General features: G+C 51.1%; 2 protein-coding genes across 2 annotated transcripts in view; one reads left to right on the top strand and one right to left on the bottom strand.

Moving 5' to 3' along the window:
* The window catches only part of Sytl3 (synaptotagmin like 3), a 69,147-nt gene extending 65,340 nt beyond the window's left edge, over positions 1 to 3,807 (top strand). The window contains exons 13-16 of the mRNA XM_032894738.1: positions 563 to 668; positions 1,396 to 1,492; positions 2,446 to 2,651; positions 3,698 to 3,807. Of these exons, the coding sequence (XP_032750629.1) occupies positions 563 to 668; positions 1,396 to 1,492; positions 2,446 to 2,651; positions 3,698 to 3,807 (519 nt within the window). The remainder of the gene's footprint in view (positions 1 to 562; positions 669 to 1,395; positions 1,493 to 2,445; positions 2,652 to 3,697) is intronic.
* Positions 3,808 to 4,188: 381 nt separating this feature from the next.
* The window catches only part of Ezr (ezrin), a 43,155-nt gene continuing 29,964 nt past the window's right edge, over positions 4,189 to 17,379 (bottom strand). Inside the window, exons 6-13 of the mRNA XM_032894736.1 lie at positions 16,944 to 17,090; positions 12,713 to 12,809; positions 8,613 to 8,776; positions 8,303 to 8,433; positions 7,345 to 7,505; positions 6,903 to 6,995; positions 5,529 to 5,780; positions 4,189 to 5,365 (exon numbers count right to left, since the gene is read on the bottom strand). Of these exons, the coding sequence (XP_032750627.1) occupies positions 5,201 to 5,365; positions 5,529 to 5,780; positions 6,903 to 6,995; positions 7,345 to 7,505; positions 8,303 to 8,433; positions 8,613 to 8,776; positions 12,713 to 12,809; positions 16,944 to 17,090 (1,210 nt within the window). The 3' untranslated portion in view covers positions 4,189 to 5,200. The remainder of the gene's footprint in view (positions 5,366 to 5,528; positions 5,781 to 6,902; positions 6,996 to 7,344; positions 7,506 to 8,302; positions 8,434 to 8,612; positions 8,777 to 12,712; positions 12,810 to 16,943; positions 17,091 to 17,379) is intronic.

The following is a 17,379-nucleotide window of genomic DNA, read 5'->3' as shown; positions in this document are numbered from 1 at the left end:
GACTTCCCACCTGAGATGGAAGGCCCATCAGGGCCAGGATCACCCCCTCTCTGGGCTTTTCATCCACTTTCTGACAAAATTACCCATGACCAGAGAAACCATTTCTGCGGACCAAATGGTGTCTCCACAGGGGCTAGACATCCATGTCTCGCCTACGGCGTCAGACCCACAGTCTGCAACGCTTTCTGCCCTCAGTGCCTGAAGGAGACATTGGCACAGAAGGGAAACTCCAATCTTTCTGACTCAGAGCGAGCCCGGTAGATGGGACCGTGATTGTTCTCGAGCCCACTGTTGGCCAGGCCTCCTGGAGGCATGCTATTTCCGGTGGCTTCTGATGTTGTGAGGGAGTGGCTTGTTCCTCCCATGCTGAGGGGCAGGGATGTCAGTGTCAGGCAGAAGACTAGTCCACCAAACATGCCCATCCCGCCCCTAGGCCTTGGGGAGGGTATGTGGGGGTTGGAACATTTATGGACCGAGTTGGGACAAAATGCACAGTATGGTTGAGTGGTTCTGAGGTACCACGGGAAGGATCCCACTTCTGACCTCCGCCTCTCACCCTCAGGCTGAGAAATATGAAGAAAATATTCCTCAGAATAATGGAGAACTTGCTGTTCGGGCCAAACTGGTCCTTCCCGAGGGGCCGAGAAAGCTCCAGGAGGCCCAAGAAGGTTGGTGACCTCCAGCCCCTTGAGCATCTGTTTGTGTTACTGTCCCCAAAGCCTTGAGGACAGTTTGAGGTAGGCAAAAGATTTCCCACTGCCCACTGATCCCGCACACTGGAACTCACACTGACTTGAGGGAGCACAGGCGAGCAGAACAGGCAAGGCCTCTGGTGGCCCTGTGGGTAAAAGGGGACACTGCAAAAGCGTGCGTCCAGAAGTCAGCTTGGCTCTTCAGGAACCAAGAGGCACTAGGAGCTGGAGGCTCAGGGATCAGGATGGAGTGGGCCAAGGGCATAACTTCCATGTATTTAACTTAGATATTGCAAGGTTTGCACATGCTATGAGGGTAGTGAACACAGAATGACAAAGGGCAGTGTGGTGACCTTGACAGGAATAGGACATTCTGCTCTGAGCTCCCAGGGCCAGAAACACACCAAACGGCTGATTTCTGCTCCCTGAGCTACAGTCAGCTTGCATCCCCCACCCCCGCCCTGGGCTCCCCCAGTCCTCTGTAACTGCCACCTTCCTGGTCTGTTCACGTCCTTCCCATCTGTCGGCATGCTGGCCCTAAAGGCAGTGTGTGGGCAAAGCCAGTAAGGTTGTGGAAGAAGTGTCCCTCTTCCGAGAGCTCTCCTAAGGCCTGGAGGCTGCGGCTCCTTAGGGGGTTACTGTTTTCTGGGTGTCGATGCTGCATGCACACCTATACATAGGTGTGACTTTCCTTCCGGAACAGGTCAGCTAGCACTTAATGGTCAACTGTGTTTGGTTGTGTTGGGAGCCAAGAATTTACCGGTGAGGTCAGATGGCACCTTAAACTCGTTTGTTAAGGGGTAAGTATTAATGTGTTGGTGAGTATGAGTATGATGTAGGAAAACACCCAAAAGAATAGGCCATTTGGATTCATTTTAGCTTTCCTATGAAAATCTAAACTAGGTGTGGTGAGATGGCTCTGTGGATAAAAGCGCTTGCCCAACCTGATGGAGTCCAGTCCCTGGAACCAACCACACAGAGGAGGGAGAACCAGCTCCTGCTAGTTATTCTGTGACCAACACGCGTGTGACACATACTAGTTCTTACGTGCACACATGCACAAAACAGGTTATAAAACGTAAAGATTATAAAAGGAAATGGAACGTAGCATGTTTTTAAGGACCATGACTTCTAAGAAATAGGATTTAGTTTTGAGGTTTGACTGGGGATAACATTGTGACCGGATACCCAGACCTCATCGCTTCTTGAAATATCGGCCATTGGTTTTGAAATCCGCTACCATTCCCCTAGCTCAGCACCTCCTCTTGTGTTAAGCATCATATGGTCACTCTGGGCCATTCTTAGTCATCACAGGCACACTAGTGTCCTCAAAACACTAATCATAGAGGGACAACCCCCCTAGCCACTGAAGCATTAAAAACATGGTGGCTTGTCAGGACAGAACCCTATGGCAAGTTTGAATTCTCTGAATGTATTTACAGAATACATTCTGTAATGTATTCTGACAATGGGGCACAATGAAGCCACTTGTATACAGACCCTTGGTCCCTAGGCACTAGCTTTAATGGTGGCATGGCCACGAGATCATCATAGTGAGAACCATATACCACAGAATTCTAACCCAGCCTAAGTATCTGATGTGGGATCCAGCTCTAAAAGGAAATAGGAACTTTCTAGGGAGAAAGCGCATGGACAGGCGTTGGGATCCTAACCTAGATCAGCGTAGACCGTGTACCCTCGGGGAAGGTTACACACTGAACTGTGGCTTCAAGGTTCTGGTTTCCCCCTTCAGCTGTCTCACTCTGCCAGACCAACAAAAGCTGCGTGTGAAGTCCCCAGTACTGAAGAAGCAGGCTTGTCCCCAGTGGAAACACTCCTTCGTGTTCAACGGGGTGAGCAGCTCTCAGCTGAGACAGTCCACCTTGGAGCTGACTGTCTGGGACCAGGCCATGTTTGGTATGAATGACCGTCTGCTGGGGGAAGCCAGGCTTGGTTCAAGTAAGTCTGTTCACTTTTTGTGGGTCAGTCTCTGAGGTTCAGTAAAAAAAACCCACAGGTTTATGCCCTTAGTGACTGCCCGACACAGATATCTGCTTCTGAGGTGGAAACAATTTAGCTGGCTTTGAAACTGCCCTACCCTGTCCTAACGGGAATCCCCAAGTCCAGGTCTAACTCTGCAAGAGAGTGATAATACAGCCAACTATTTTAGCAATTTCAATCAGATTTAGATCAGCTAAAGAAACAAAAGCTTCAGGCTTCACAACAGGCAAAGGACAGGGTTTACTTTTGTCCCTCGTTGTCAATCACAAGAGGATTATTTTTGTAGGAAAAATATCTTAACCCATACACCTGGAAAGGCATCACTGAGGGGACAGACAAGGGCGCCATTCACTATGGCTCACCAGGGGGTTGCTGACATTGTATGGTCAGCCTCCTATTGGGAGTAGGCAGGTTCGGTTCTCAGCAGGGCCCTGCACCACACAAGACCTCCCCAGTCACCTGCACTGCTCTCAACACTGCCAGCTGGGAATTACTAAACAAGATGTGAGGTCTTGCGTCTTGGACGTGAGGTTGCATTCCTTGGAATGCAAATGTTTTCTAACCAACCAACCAACCTCTGGGACCCTCAGACCACCTCCAGTCTCAGAATTAACTTCCATGACTCTGTTGGGAAGAGCTGAAGGCCTGAGTCCACCTCCCTTCCCTTTAGAGCAGTGGCTGTCAGCATTCCTAACTGTGACCCTCAACACAGTTCCTCATGTTTTATTGCTACTCCATACAGCCATTTTGCTAGTGTTATGAGCTGTATTATCTGTATCTGCTTTCCAGTGGTCTTAGGCAGCTCCTGTGAAAAGGCCATTTGGTCCCCAAAGGGGGTCCTAACCCACAGGTTGAGAACCACTGATTTAGAGCATGGACACCTAGGCTTTGGGAGGGATCCCACCTGTGCAAGGGTGGGGGTGACAACAGGCTTCTCCTGGGAACTTGCTTAAAGGCTAAGGCGCACAAAGTGGCAGTCACATCCACCCACTCTTTCATTGCAGAGGGAGGTGCCCCGGGTTGTACCGACTCATGCTCACAGTCCAAGCTTCAGTGGCAGAAAGTCCTGTCCAGCCCCAACTTATGGACGGACATGACACTCATCCTGCACTGAGGTGAAGCCCAAGGTGACTGCAGACCCACAAAGGTCAACAGGAAGTGAGATCATGGCAGAATCAGAACCACCTGATCACCAACAACCGACTACAGTTATGTGTGTGGTTAGGAAACAGAAAGATTACTGTCGGGGAGCCTACTGCCGACAGACGTGGAAATGTTCTGATTTCAATAAATGTTCAACAGCACCCATGACTCCCAGCATTTATTAACAAAAATGTTAGCTTTGTTTTATGTGCTTCAGAGGAGAATAGAAGGTGAATGTTGTCTGCCTCCTGCCCGGTGGCAAGTCTCCCAGTGAAGGGAGCAGGGAAGACACCTTTCTGATTAGTTATGCTTCCGAGAGGTTTCCCCCATCCCCCATGCAATCAGACACAAAGCCTTGGAGAACTTTTATTGTGTGTAAATCTGGTGCGGAGTGACCTGCACAGGACATCACAACCAAAAAGGACAGTCCGGCTCAAGGAAGGAAGACAAACTGAAAACAGGAACAAGTTGTTCACAATAAACAGGCCTGAGTCCCTTTGGGGCTGGAGTCTGACTGCTCTCAGTGAAGGAACTGACAGGAAGTTGAAGTGTGCGTTTTACATGCACAAAACCCACTAACATTTTTGTACAGCGGCGATTGCCGCGGTCATTGGTCTCCCACCTGCCCCCGTGTCAGATCAAGTGTCGTGATTACATGGTTCTTAATGTTGAATTCTTTTATTCTGTAAAAGGTAACAAAATATACAGAACAAAACTTTCCCTTTTTAAAACTAATGTTACAAACCCATATTATCGCTTATATATAAATACTATTTTCTATAGAAGATCATTAGGTGTATCAGTCCAACAATGTATGCTAACAGGGTAAGCATGAGAATTTTGTATCGGAGAGTCCTGTACCGTACACTCTGAGGGACCGCAGGAGACTCTGCCAGCGGTCTGGAGGAAGGAGACTGTGTGGGGGCATCCTTTAAGACTCAAATTTCAAAATCATTTTCACCCCTCAACACACAGAGATGGATCCTTCATAGAAATCAAGAACAAAATCGATTTGAGCTCATTGTAAAACTAGAGAAAGTATGGCACCCGTGTGTGAGCCACAGTGCTATTATTACCCCAGTGACACTGAATTGTGTCATTCGGGCCAGCCCTCCGAATCCCTGCTCCGAACGGGAAGTGATTCGGCAACTGTCATAAAAATCTGGCCTGTTTGGCACTATGTGATACTATTGGAAGCAACCAGGGAGGATTCCACTGGTCTTGGGGCAGAACATCGCCCGGTACCTGCTCGTTAGGGGACTGGAACACGGCAAGGGGGTTTCTAGACTTAAAGAGTACTACAGAGCCAAGAGTGACACCTGCCTGCTGTGAGGTGCCCTCCGCCCTTGGTCCCGGCCTGGCCTCTACATGGCCTCAAACTCGTCGATGCGCTGCTTGGTGTTGCCCTGCCTGATCTGCCGCAGCGTCTTATACTTGTCCCGGCCTTGCCGCATGTTCTCGTTGTGGATGATGTCATTGTGGGTCCTCTTATTCTCATCCCGGGCCTGGGACAACTCATTGCTCAGAGTCTGAAACAGGAAGCAAGTTATCTGTTATTGAGCTGCCTACCACGTGAGGTCATGGCTCCAGTCCGCATGGACTGGTGGGGAGAGGCGGCGATGTTAGGTTAGGGCAGGAGAAGGTACCAGGGGGTGGAGTCCCGCATACTGTCTCGTGCCCCTGCCCACTCACCAGCAGCTGCCGCTGCACACGCTCGTTCTTCTCTGCCTCGGTGATCCGCTTCTCCTCATTACGGTCATCCAGGATGCCCTCGCTGGAGAGCTCGGCACTGTAGCCCATGGGCTCTGCTCCCTCATCCTGCAGCCCCTCCTGCACGTGGTAATTCACGGGCTCGTACACGGGGGGTGGTGGGGGCGGGGGAGTCGTCATCACCAGGTGCAGCTCCTCTTTGGTCTTCACCAGATCGTCCTGGGCCTCTTTAGCCTTTGGAGAGGAGAACGCTGGTCACGTGAGAACTCTTTTGCACAGTCCGTCGTGTAGGAAGTGGCACAGTCTGTCATCAAGGAGCCCGGGGATTCTGCCTCCCCTTGGCTCTTGGCAAGAGTGACATTGCAACGAGAAAAATCAAGATTCCAGACCCTGGACACTCCAGAGCACCATGTCTCTCTGCCTATATATAAACCTGGTACACGCTCACTGGCTATGTTCTCCAGCTACTGGAAGTGCCACTGCTTGAAGTCTTTACATGTATCTGGCTCTGACTGGGCCCCAGACCAAGTCTCATCAACCCGCACCCCTTTCTAACAAACAATTGCTTTATAAACGGCTTTCTTTAACTAATATTCTTACAACGAGCACTTTCCCCAAATCCTAAGTTTTCTGCTTGAGGTAGGTTAGAGAAGGCAAGGTACAGAAGGGAGACACGGGTCCAGGGCAGACCCAGAAAGGGACCTGGAGAAGCAGAAGGACACGTGGAGAGGGGCCTCTCTGAGCCTAGCGCTCAGTCCTTGTTAAGAATCACACCTAGGCCCTCTAATGTCCTGGGGCTACAGGAAGACGGGGAAGCCTGGGCTCTCTGAGAGGACTCAGGATTTCAGCGATTACAGATTGGCACTGTAAAGAAGACAAGGCAGACGACACACTGGATGCTGCTCCCTCGGGAGCAGGTTCAAAGGTAAGCGTTCAGTCACAGACCTGGGAGCCCGGCTGTCATGGAAACCTCCACAGTTCTCCAGCATACCCCCACTGTCACTTCAGGGTCTATGACCCCGCCGCAGGGGGACCCAAGCAATTAGAATCAAAGCTAGTCCCCGGTGAGGGGTGTCTGATCACAGCTGAAGAGCGTGGGACAGAGGGACACGGTGAGGGGAAGGAATGAGTGGGCCTTTTGTTCCTCGGCTAATCCAGTGCCAGCGTGCTGCTCTACCTCGTGAACAGGGTCAAGGCCATTCCTTTGGGGATTTCTGCCTCATTAACAGAGAAGGCATCCGCAGAGGATTGTAAGAGGTTCCAGAAACTTGTGATGCGGCCTGCAGCTGAGCCCCCAGAGGTGCACCCTCCTAAGAAATACCCCAGGGCCATGCCTGGTTTCTGGGGTTCACTCACCCGGTGCTGCCACTCCTCCACCTCGTCCTCCTTGCGCCTCCGTGCCTCCTCCAGCAGGGCAATCTTGGCAGTGTACTCTGCCAGCTCTGCAGCCTACAAGGGAGGGTAAAGGGGTATGCAGAATCGTTCTGGCAGAGTCCATTGGTGAAGCAACATTCACCCACAAGAATGTACGGCCTTCCTGGTGATGAGCTGTGCCCCCTCCCTCCTCCTGCTCAGGAGACCCTGTAGGCACCTCCCTGTGTCTCTGGGATCTTGAGCATCCACATCCACCCCCACCTCCCTGACTGAGGATTCAGACAGGTCTGAATCCTCCCCCCACCCCCCTGTACAGATCTGTTTACAGCACTAGCTGAGCGCTTTGAAAGGCAGATGTCACTTGTTTGATTCCCCAAGAGCAGCCTCTCTATAATTCAGCATCTTGAAACCAGGCAATCCCTACCAGCTGCTCCTGGCTCTTTATCTGATCCTCTGCCTGTCTCTCCAGTTCCTCCTTGGCCCGCAGGGCGGCCATGCGGTCGGCCTCTAGACGTTCAGCCTCCTCCTGGGCTCGCCTCCTCTCTTCCTCCAGCTGGAGGGCCTTCTCAATCTGCTCGGAGAGCTCTGCAGAGAACATGGAGTCAGGGTTGCTCAGACTGCCAGGCAGGAAATGAGCCTTAGCATTCCAGTCCCACCCCAAGTGGGCTGAAGGAGACTGAGTGAAAACCCATCTCCCGATCACAAAGTCCTGAGTCACTGGGCTGTGAGCAGGGACAGCTCGGGGCTCATTCCTGCCGCTGCTAAGATAATTTCCTCAGTTGTGGTGAGAGACCACTGAGGAGCAGCTGGTCAGATATCATGGTTCCTGGGGCCAGGTCTGACATCTCTGACCTGCTGCACCCCAGTAATGGCAGCCTGAGGCAGAACAGCCTTAACGACTCATCACCTGGACACTGACTTGGGACATAGAAATGCCTGCTTGAAGAGCATCTCTTCTCTATTCTAAAATGTCCTCAGAGGGCAGGGCTGCAGGGCAGGGCCTGGGATGTATGGTAGAGACGTCACGAGCTGGTTGTGACAGCCGGTATGTGCTGAGGGGATGTGGCATCTAACTAAAGTTCAACATTCTTAGCAGAGTGTGAGAGTGTGTGTGTGTGTGTGTGTGTGTGTGTGTGTGTGTGTGTGTGTGTGTGAGATCAATGGCAGGCACAGACAGTAATAAAGCACAGGATTGCTTTCTACTCTCAATGATGGCACTGCCATTGCTCTGTTCTGTCTGGGGGTGGGGACGGGGGTTGTGTTAAACAGAGACAGCACTCTTGAACAAGTCCTCTTGGCTGTGAGCCAACCCTGCCTGACTCTCTGGGGGAACCAACTTCGGAGTGACTGTGGGGGAAGGGCGGGCAGCATGAGCTCCTGACCTTTCTCTGCCCTCTTGGTCTTCTGCTCAAAGTCCTGCAGCCGAAGCATCAGCTCCTCCTTCTCCCGGAGCATCTGTTCCTTTTCTCTCTCTACAGTTTCTCTCCTCTTCTTCTCGGTTTCCAACTGTTGTCTGGTATAGGGACGAGGAGGAGACAAGGAAGGAAGGGTGAGGTTCACACAGACCCAGACCTGCAGACGTAGCTGCTGGTCTGCCACTACAAGCAGAGAGATGCCATAGCGTGTGTCTGGATGGTTTGTGATAAACCAGGCGAGAGCAGTTCACGGGGACGGTCCTGCCTGGTCACTCACCGCTCCAGCTGCTTCTGGTGCTTCTCCTCCCGAGCCTGGGCCTTCATCTGCTGCACCTCGATGGTGTCGGGCTTCCTGCGGCGCATGTACAGCTCGTGGTTCCCCATGCAGAGCTGCAGAATCCGCTTGTTAATTCTCAGGCGGGGAGCGTAGAACACGAAGTCCTACAAAACACAACAGGGCGGCCTTGGCTTCAGTTCCTTCAATGGCCTTCTTAACAAGAGTTTCTTGGCTTCTCTAAAAGGCCAAAGGCCACAGAGGAGGGGGGCCAATCCCTGTATATCGAATATATGCTCAGTGGGCCAAAGTGGGAGGGGTCCTGGGAATATGCATCCACTTGTATATTTGGGTGTGTACATGCTAGATCTCGGCCTACAGAGCGAGGCTTGCACCGAGGAAGCTGGTTATCACTGGCCTCCCAGTGTACCATGTTTTCTGGTATCTGCTTCTCATCCCCAGCCTGTCACCATCCATCCTTGCCCGTCCCTTTGTGTACGCCACACCTTAACTTCTGAGCTCCGTCACCTCTCAGGCTCGTACAGACTGTCCTGATACCCACTGCTCTGGATTCCTGAACCAGGGATGTACCATAGCCCTCTGGTGTCAGCCCTATCAACCATGTCAACTACCCCTGAGCTCGCCGTCACACCTTTGAGCATCCTGCACGCTGTCACTCAGCCTCAGGGCCACAGAACAAGGGCAACAGTATAATGGGAAGGCCATAAGACTAAGTTGGAAAAAATAGTCACAAGGGACTTGGAACAGTGTGTTAATAGTACCTGGGATGGTAAACCCTGGCTGCTACGTGCAGAGGCTGCTTGGGCTGGCTGCCTTATGTGCTCACAATGGAGGTGGTTTCTTTCTCAGAGAGGAGGGCAGAGCATAGTATTTGGAAACTCTGTCACCAGTATACACGCACAGGTTGAGGGCCATGGCCACAGACAACCTTGCCTCCTAAGTTCTTGCTCCTTCCAGGATTAGCTTAGTTTACAGCGGGGAGGCATGGTCTATTTGGAAATGCCTCCTGGTTCCCTCCAAATGTACCACACCAAATGGTGGCCCTTTAGTTCCCCTGTCTACAGGAGGCCACCTGGAACCCTCAACTTCCTGGGTGGGGCTCCTCTCTGGTTTCACAGACTGATTATTAAGTCACTGGGCTTCTCAGGGAGGAGTCCACAGGGCTAAGAGAAACAGGAATTTTTTATTACCCACCTATCTCTTATTGCACAGGAGAAAACAACCTTGGCCCAATGGCTTCAAAGGCACAGGGCCCAAAAATGTCCCACTGTGACTCACAGGTACGTGCAAAGAAATGCACCAACTCCCCTTTAGGAAAAAACCAATCACAACAATTCCAGAGTCAGAACTACAGATTAACATGAGGCTCCCCCAACCCCTGCCTACAAGAAACAGACTCAGAAACTACTAGAAAACACTCCAGAGTTAGCAGTCGGCAGCTGGATGGGTGAGGAGAAGGAATTTCTCCTGTGCCTTTGACAGAAGTCAGTTGTGACTCCAAGTTAAGAGTTGTGAGTTCAAGGGTTGGGGATTTAGCTCAGTGGTAGAGCACTTGCCTAGCAAGCTCAAGGCCCTGGGTTCGGTCCCCAGCTCCAGAAAAAAAAAAAGAGTTGTGAGTTCAAGTCCTTGGGGAGCATTTTAATGCCATAAAGAGAGACCAGGGGAGGCTTTTTTCAGAGGATGGACAGCCCAGGCCCTAAAAGCAATCATCAGGTGGAAGAGTAAGGGAAAGGGAACCGAGACACCCCAAATCCTGGCACACTCCCAGACAGCTCCCATGAGGCCAAAGTCCAATCGCAGAACCATCTGGGGTCTGTCAGAGGGGCTCCTGAGAGGCTGCCCTGAGCAGCCAGCTCAGCAGGGTGCAGGCTCCTTCCAACAGTTCAAAGCTACTGAACAGCTGCCTGAGGGTGCTCTGCCTTTCCCTGGGGGCTACAGGAATGGCAGGACCTGTTCTGAAGGGAGAGGTGGCTGCCTGGACACGCTGAAAGGAATGAGCTCAGAGAGCCCACCTAGAAGTCAGAACGAGGTCCCAGACTGTCATGAGCGGGCAGGGAGATGCTGCTTCCTGCCTTACCTTCTGGAGAAGTTCTAAACATTCCCAGGGTTCCCTTCGAAAGGCTGCAACAAGAAAGAAACCCTACACCTCCTTACCTTCGGGGTTTCTGCTGTCTTTTATATTATAGTCTAACCTTTAAAACAGAGTTTTCTTGTGCCCAAAGTAAAATACTGGGATTAGGCATGGCCACTCCACAGCCCTGGGGAGGAATGGAGGGTCACTGCCTCCTTGTCACCTCTCAGCTCCTGGACTAATGCTTCCTCTGCATTTGGGCCTACACTGAGAGGCCTGGCTACCTCCTTCCCTCCCCTCAAACCGCTTCACTTTTCCTCTGAGGGCTGTTGCTAGATTCACAGTGAGAATCCTCCTCTTTGCCTGGTCTCATTGCTTTTCCCACTGCAATGACCGTCCATTGTCACAGATCAATTCTGGAACCTTGGGCTCCTGGGGTGCATGCATGGTGAAGGGGTGTGTCGATGTCTTCCTCTGCTGCTCTTTAACTTGTTTTTGGAGGCATGGTGTCTCCTCAAACCTGGAGCTCAGAAGTTGAGCTAGGCTTCCCACAGGGCCACCTAGAGTGAACATGTGTGCAAGGATTCAATCAGATCGACCACGATTGCCTCTGCATTCTCTGGCTTTCCAAAGAAAAGTTAAAATGTATGCCAGCACACACGTACACATTCTTCAACAGTCTAGCCCTAAAGGCCACCTCTACTGTCGGCTGAATTTTAAGAAAAAGAAAGAAAGAAAAAAGTTCTGAAAATGTGTGGGCACCGCACTGAGCAGAAAGCAATCTACCCAGACTTTAGAGTCGTCTTTCTAGCTGTGCAACCTCGCTGCCCACAGAACATGGGTTCATTGTGACCCTCAGCTGGGGGTGCTGCATATTAATGGGAGCCGTTACCATGGAGCCTGGGTCTGCGTTAAACAGTTTAATTTTAAAGAACTATGTGAGTGCCCGTGGAGGGGAAAAGGAGTCACAAGTTTACTAACAGCAGGAAACATTTCAATAAAGAAAATACTTTCACAAGCCAAGCGGAGACCTGCTGACTTTACAGTTTCCAGCCTAGCTCAAGCGCCAGGAAGTAACTGAGTGTTCTGAGCCGGTTTGCTCAGAGGCTTAGCAGACATGGTGGTATGGGCACAGACCATACTCCTCTCTGAGCTTACCACTGTAACTAGGGAACAGCAACACAAAGGCCCCAGGACCCAAAGTCTTTCCCAACCTATAACTGTGGTAAAAGCCAGAGGAAGCTCTTTAAAAACATCACACTTAAAAAACAATCTAGAAAACAGAGTTCTTGCTATTTCTATCCTACTACAGTTGTGTCTGGCCCAACACCAAGTGAAAGCTTAAATGCTAACAGAATAAAACCCAAATAAAGTTTCATAATACACCGGCCCTTTCAGCTCTTACTTTACACTCTGCTGCCCACATGATCATCTGATAGGCCAGAGTGACCCCAGGAGAAAGGTGGGCTGCCCATCGTAGACAGGAAGCAAGAGGCAGAGTGGAACCCCTGGGGACCCATCATGCTCTGAGACACTTGGAACAGTTAACTGGTAAACCCAAGGCAGTACAGAAAGCCAAATTTTGGTCCTTTGGACTTGAAGGTCTCATTGTCTGTTCTCCAACCAGCTACTGCTGAGACACTGGCATGAGCTCCACCCACAAGCTGGTATCAGGGGGTAGGCGGTCTACCCACACGAACATTGGGCAAGCCGGGTGTGCCGAGGCAGAAGTGTGTCATTTTGGGAAGCACTTATTATCACTTGGTCAAGGTCAATGAGAACTGCCCTTTCTCTGTGTGAACACTAAGATTACATCATTTAGCTTTGGACAGACACCATATGGTCTCCATAGCAACCTCCCACGGCAGTGGTCAGTCACGTGGCCCAAAGATCTCCAGGCTTCCATTAGAGGGAAGCTTGAGGAACACTGTGTTCTGACGACACTAGGAAGCCTCAGTCTTCTCCTGAACAGGAGACTGGAAGCAGTGACCCGGTCTACACTTGAACTCACAGGAGCCTTCTTGTCGATGGGCTTGATGACAAACTTCTTGTCGTTGAAAGAGATGTTCCTGATTTCACTCCAAGGGAAGCCGATCTTCGGGGTCAACCTGGGGTTATAAGAGAAAAGCAGCAGTTAGATAGATACACCCTCACATGTTCTGACTGAGAGACCTTAGCAAACCTCTTCAGGCAAAACACAAAGGAAGTCAGGATGCATCTTAAGAAGACCACCATGCTTAAACTGCCTTTACCATCCCAGGTTCAACCAAATGGTGCAGCCAGATTTCGTCCTCAGTGTTGGGCAGCTATGGGGCATCACCCTGAGTCACCTGTGGTAAACACTCTTAATCCGGTACACTCTTTTGTCCTATTTGACCTCTCCCACATGCCTACCCTACCCAACTCCTCATACTGCCAGAGCCCCCACTTCTGTTCTGCTGGTCTGATTAATTCCCTATCAGCCAGCCAGCCAGCCAGCACTCTCCTCAGATATGTCAACAGGTTTCCTTGTCCTGGGTCCCCCAGGCCCCTTTCCTTCCCCTGTGACACAACAAGACGACACCAAAGCCCTATATGGCCTTACTACTCGATGTCATTACACCCCTGGCCTGAATTCTGGCTTTTTCACTAATAGATGTCGAGACCACTGTGCTTTGCTTGACCACGTCTCCAGTCTACTCTCCCACACTTTACCAGAAGGAAGAGCAATCCAGAAAGAAGTAAGGACAGACTCTCAAACAGACTCTCAAACCACAAGCACTGCCATCAAAAGCTGTCCTGGGCTGAGGAGATGGCTCGGCGGGCTCAGCACCTCTCTGCAGGCGTCTGTTTTCCAAAGGCTAGGTCCAGCGTGGATGGTCCTTACGGCTTTGAGCTCAAACTGTAGCCACTCATAGCGTCATCGTAGTGTCAGAACACAAGGGCTAGAAAGCTGTGACTCACTTCTGAGTTAGGGAACTTCCTTAATTCTTAGCCAGTTGGAAAAGGAAAGCCTACAAGGATTCTCTCTTCCTGTCCTTGTCTAAAAAGAGATCACACGTGTGCCATAAGCGGGGTCCACCCAGAAGACTGCCACAGGGTTTATACTGTCACTGCCCTTCACATGTCACCGACTTAGAAGGTGGGGGGAGGAGCTGGACATGGTGATGTGTGCCTGGAATCCCAGCACTTGGAAGGCTGAGTTAGGAGAGTGGTGAGTTCTAGGGTAGCCTGGGTCACTTGTAAACCCTTGAATAAGAGGAGGAAAGGAGCAGGAGGAGGAAGAGGAGGAGGAAGAAGAGGAAGGAGGAAAAGGAAGAGGAGAAAGGAGGAAAAGGAAGAGGAGAAGGAAGGAGGAAAAGGAGGAGGAGGAAGCTGGCAATAGCGACATGGGACTCTCCACCAAGAGGAACCAGAGGTGTGTGGAGATGGCTGGTTGCTGCATGCACAGAATAGGACGGAGGCATCTTGAGACGCAAGGGAGTAAGGCTAGTCTCTGCACAGTGGAGCTAAATGTGAACTACACAGATACCAATGCCAAAGTCCCCCACAAGCTGAACCTCAAACAACCTCAGCAGCAAAATAAGCGCCATCGCTCACAAATACCCCTGAGTTCACACTAATCCTGAGGAGTGAGTAACGAGAAAATACTGGCTCCTTCTGGTTAAGGCATCTGTGACTGCCCCTGGATTGCTTTCTTAACGTGATAATAATTCTACAAAAAGTTCCATCCATGGACATTAACACCAGTAGCTGGAAGTGTTTAAGAATCAGTGTCAGTAAGTACAGTTTTGTAGACTCTCTCTAACAATGAGAAGGGCAGACATGGCGCTGGCTGGCACTGACCCACTGGAGGCTGGACTGTCCCACCGACAACACACGCTTTGGGGGGAGACCCTGAGGCACTCACCCGAAGTGCAAAGCTCAAATATGACTGTGTGTGAAACTCAAGCTGAAGCCTTTCTAAAAGTCAATGGAAAGCCCAAAATAGCAATGGTGAGACCACTGCGGTGTTTCATTTCTTGGGACGAGTACAGGTGCCACAGTTCATGGTGAGGCACATCTTATCTGAGACACCACCAGCCCCAGGCTGGAAAGCACTACACCTCAGAAGCCATCCTCAGTGACCCAGCGGATGGAGTGTGGTCTCCAACCAGCCCACTAAGCTCCCCCAGGACCTACTCTCTTAGAGATGTGAACCTGAACCAGGACTGCTACCCACACTTCATGACGAGCAACACAGGGAGTGGGGGGGAGGGGTGCTGGCAAGAGACTAAGGACCCAGGGCCAGCCTCATGTCCTAAGTCCACTTATTCTTCTGTCAGTTTTGCTATGAGGGTGTCAGGACTCATTATCCAGCCTACTGGACTTCTGTGCAGGACACCCATAGGGGGTGAGTTAGGGGGGGTGGGGACTATGTAAGCCTTCCTCCCCCTCCTCCTTCCAAGCCCAGGGTTAAAGAAAGGGGACAGACAAATGCTTTCAGTACCCCTGTTCCCATTGAACTGTGACATATACCATGAAAAGGGGTTCCCCGGGAGACATTTCCCAGCCAGAGCCCATTTAATTTCAAAAAGGCTATGATAAGATATATCTGTTTATTTGTGTATCAGATTACTCCTATTAACAATGTATCAAGAATATCCAATCCCCACCATTAGTTCTATTGGTGAAGGATGCAATTCAACACCGGGGCCCCTAGAGCTCTGGTCCCTCCGAGCCCAGAACAATCTCCCACAGCTACTGCAGACGGGAAAGAACTGTGCTTTTAGCTGACTCAATGCCCACTTAAATGCTTTTCCTCTGAAGAGAGGGCATGCCTCCTCTAGAGGGTATGGTGATGGGAGCTGAGCTGCCCACTGCTACCAGGAGAGGAGGAGGAAGAACTGGGAGGATGGCAGTTGGCTGCTGAATGGAAGCCTGGGAGGCGAGGGGAGGGACCAGTAGGGCACAGTTCAAATTTTACTTGGGGAAAAAAAAAGCAACATTTCTGCAGGCTGAGGTGGTTACAGGCTGACATCAGCAAGTTCCTGCCTACGGGTGTTTCTTACAGCTGGAAAAACCTGTTTGGACAGACCTCGCCAGGGCTTGTTGCAAAATCTGGCTGTTCAAAAATGGAGTTAAAGGACAGAGGCAGCTTCCCGCATGAATTTCGACAAGGGCCAGGGCCCGGTGCTCTCTGACTTTCTGACTCCGTGCACAGCTTTTGGCACGGTTATGGCTCACAGGCCCCAGGCTCCACTCCAGGTTTGGAGGAAGGGCTGTGGCCTGGTTCTGAGACTCTGTGGCCTTCTGACTCTGTTTCTCTACCAGCACTGCACCATGCTAGCAAGCAGCAAGTCTCCATTCTGGTTCTCCAAGGGTTCAGGGTTCCTGGGATGTTCGGAACGGGTTGTTTATATTTTAGACAGGGTCTCACCATGTAGCCCTTGCTGGCCTTGACTCCACAGAGCTGCCACTAACTGGATTCTTTATGTACGTGTCCTATACTATCAGCAGGGCCAGTGTCCTACATAGCTCCAGAGAGAGACCACGGGGACAGGGTCAGATCTGGGGGGCTGACAGGAGACAAAGCAGAGCTTCACATCCCGACACACTTCACGGGACTCAGCTGTATCCCCAGGCTCTAGGCCTCCATGTTTCACAGATAAAACCTACGAATACCGGGGACATCAAGACCCCGGGGTATTCTTGTCTCACGGTTCCACAGCCAGAGCCAATCGGCTGTGCTCAGGCAACCACCAGGACCACCTCCCTCGCCTTTGGTGAAGCAGGATGGTTTTCCCTGGCGGGAAGAAGCCATCTGTGGGGCAAATGCCTGCAGCTCTGACAAGAGGCTCTCAGTGCCAGGCAGCTCTCTTTCCACGACTCCGCTCACAGACCTTGCTTGACAGACAAAGTAATGGCTGGGAAGCAATTAGACACCTTCTGCAGGCTCAGGGGATTTAACTAATTGTTCATACACGCAGGCTGCTGCTTACAGAATCCTAGAGTGTCTGGTGGCATTACCGGCATTCCTGGTTAGATTAGCACATGCTTTGAGCCAGGAATCCACCCTGGGCACTCCATAGGGCTCAGGGTCCTAGAGTCGCTGCACTCCAGGCCTTCCCTGGCCACAGGTTCCTTGTGCTGCAGAACAGATGTCCAAGGTGCTAACTTCTAGTCACCATGACGATGACGCTAGCACAGTCCAACACACACGACTGGCACTTCCGACTGTTTTCCAGACCTGCTACCCCACAGCTAAAATCAACTTAACTCACTTGTCATCTTTCTCATAAATGTTAAGTCCAAGGGCATCCACTCCAAGCCAAAGGTCTGTTCCTTTCTTGTTTTTGATCTCGAAATAGTTGATCCCATACATTTCCAGGTCCTGGGCAATCTTCAGGTATTCGAGCATAGCACTGTCCCTGATGGGAAAGAAAACTAGGTGTTATAGCAGGCAGCATTCATACCCAAACACACAGGCCTCTGCTTACTCTTGAAGTGAAGGCCAGTCATGCAGAGTAGAGTGGGAGCCATGGCATACAGGCAGGCAGGGCCTGGAGCTACCAAAGGCAGCAGAGATGAGCTAGGCCTGCAAGCAGCTCCATGAGAGGGCCTGTCGTCTGGAGCCCTGTAATTTATCTGCCCCATGAGTTCAGTTAGAACCCATTGATTTGCCCTGGTTTCTAAGGAAACGAGTTTTTTGTTTCTTTT

This window comes from Rattus rattus, chromosome 2, assembly GCF_011064425.1.
Source record: "Rattus rattus isolate New Zealand chromosome 2, Rrattus_CSIRO_v1, whole genome shotgun sequence".
Taxonomy (NCBI): domain Eukaryota; kingdom Metazoa; phylum Chordata; class Mammalia; order Rodentia; family Muridae; genus Rattus; species Rattus rattus.
Note: the sequence above shows the minus strand (reverse complement) of the source record. Positions and strands in the feature narration are given on the sequence as shown.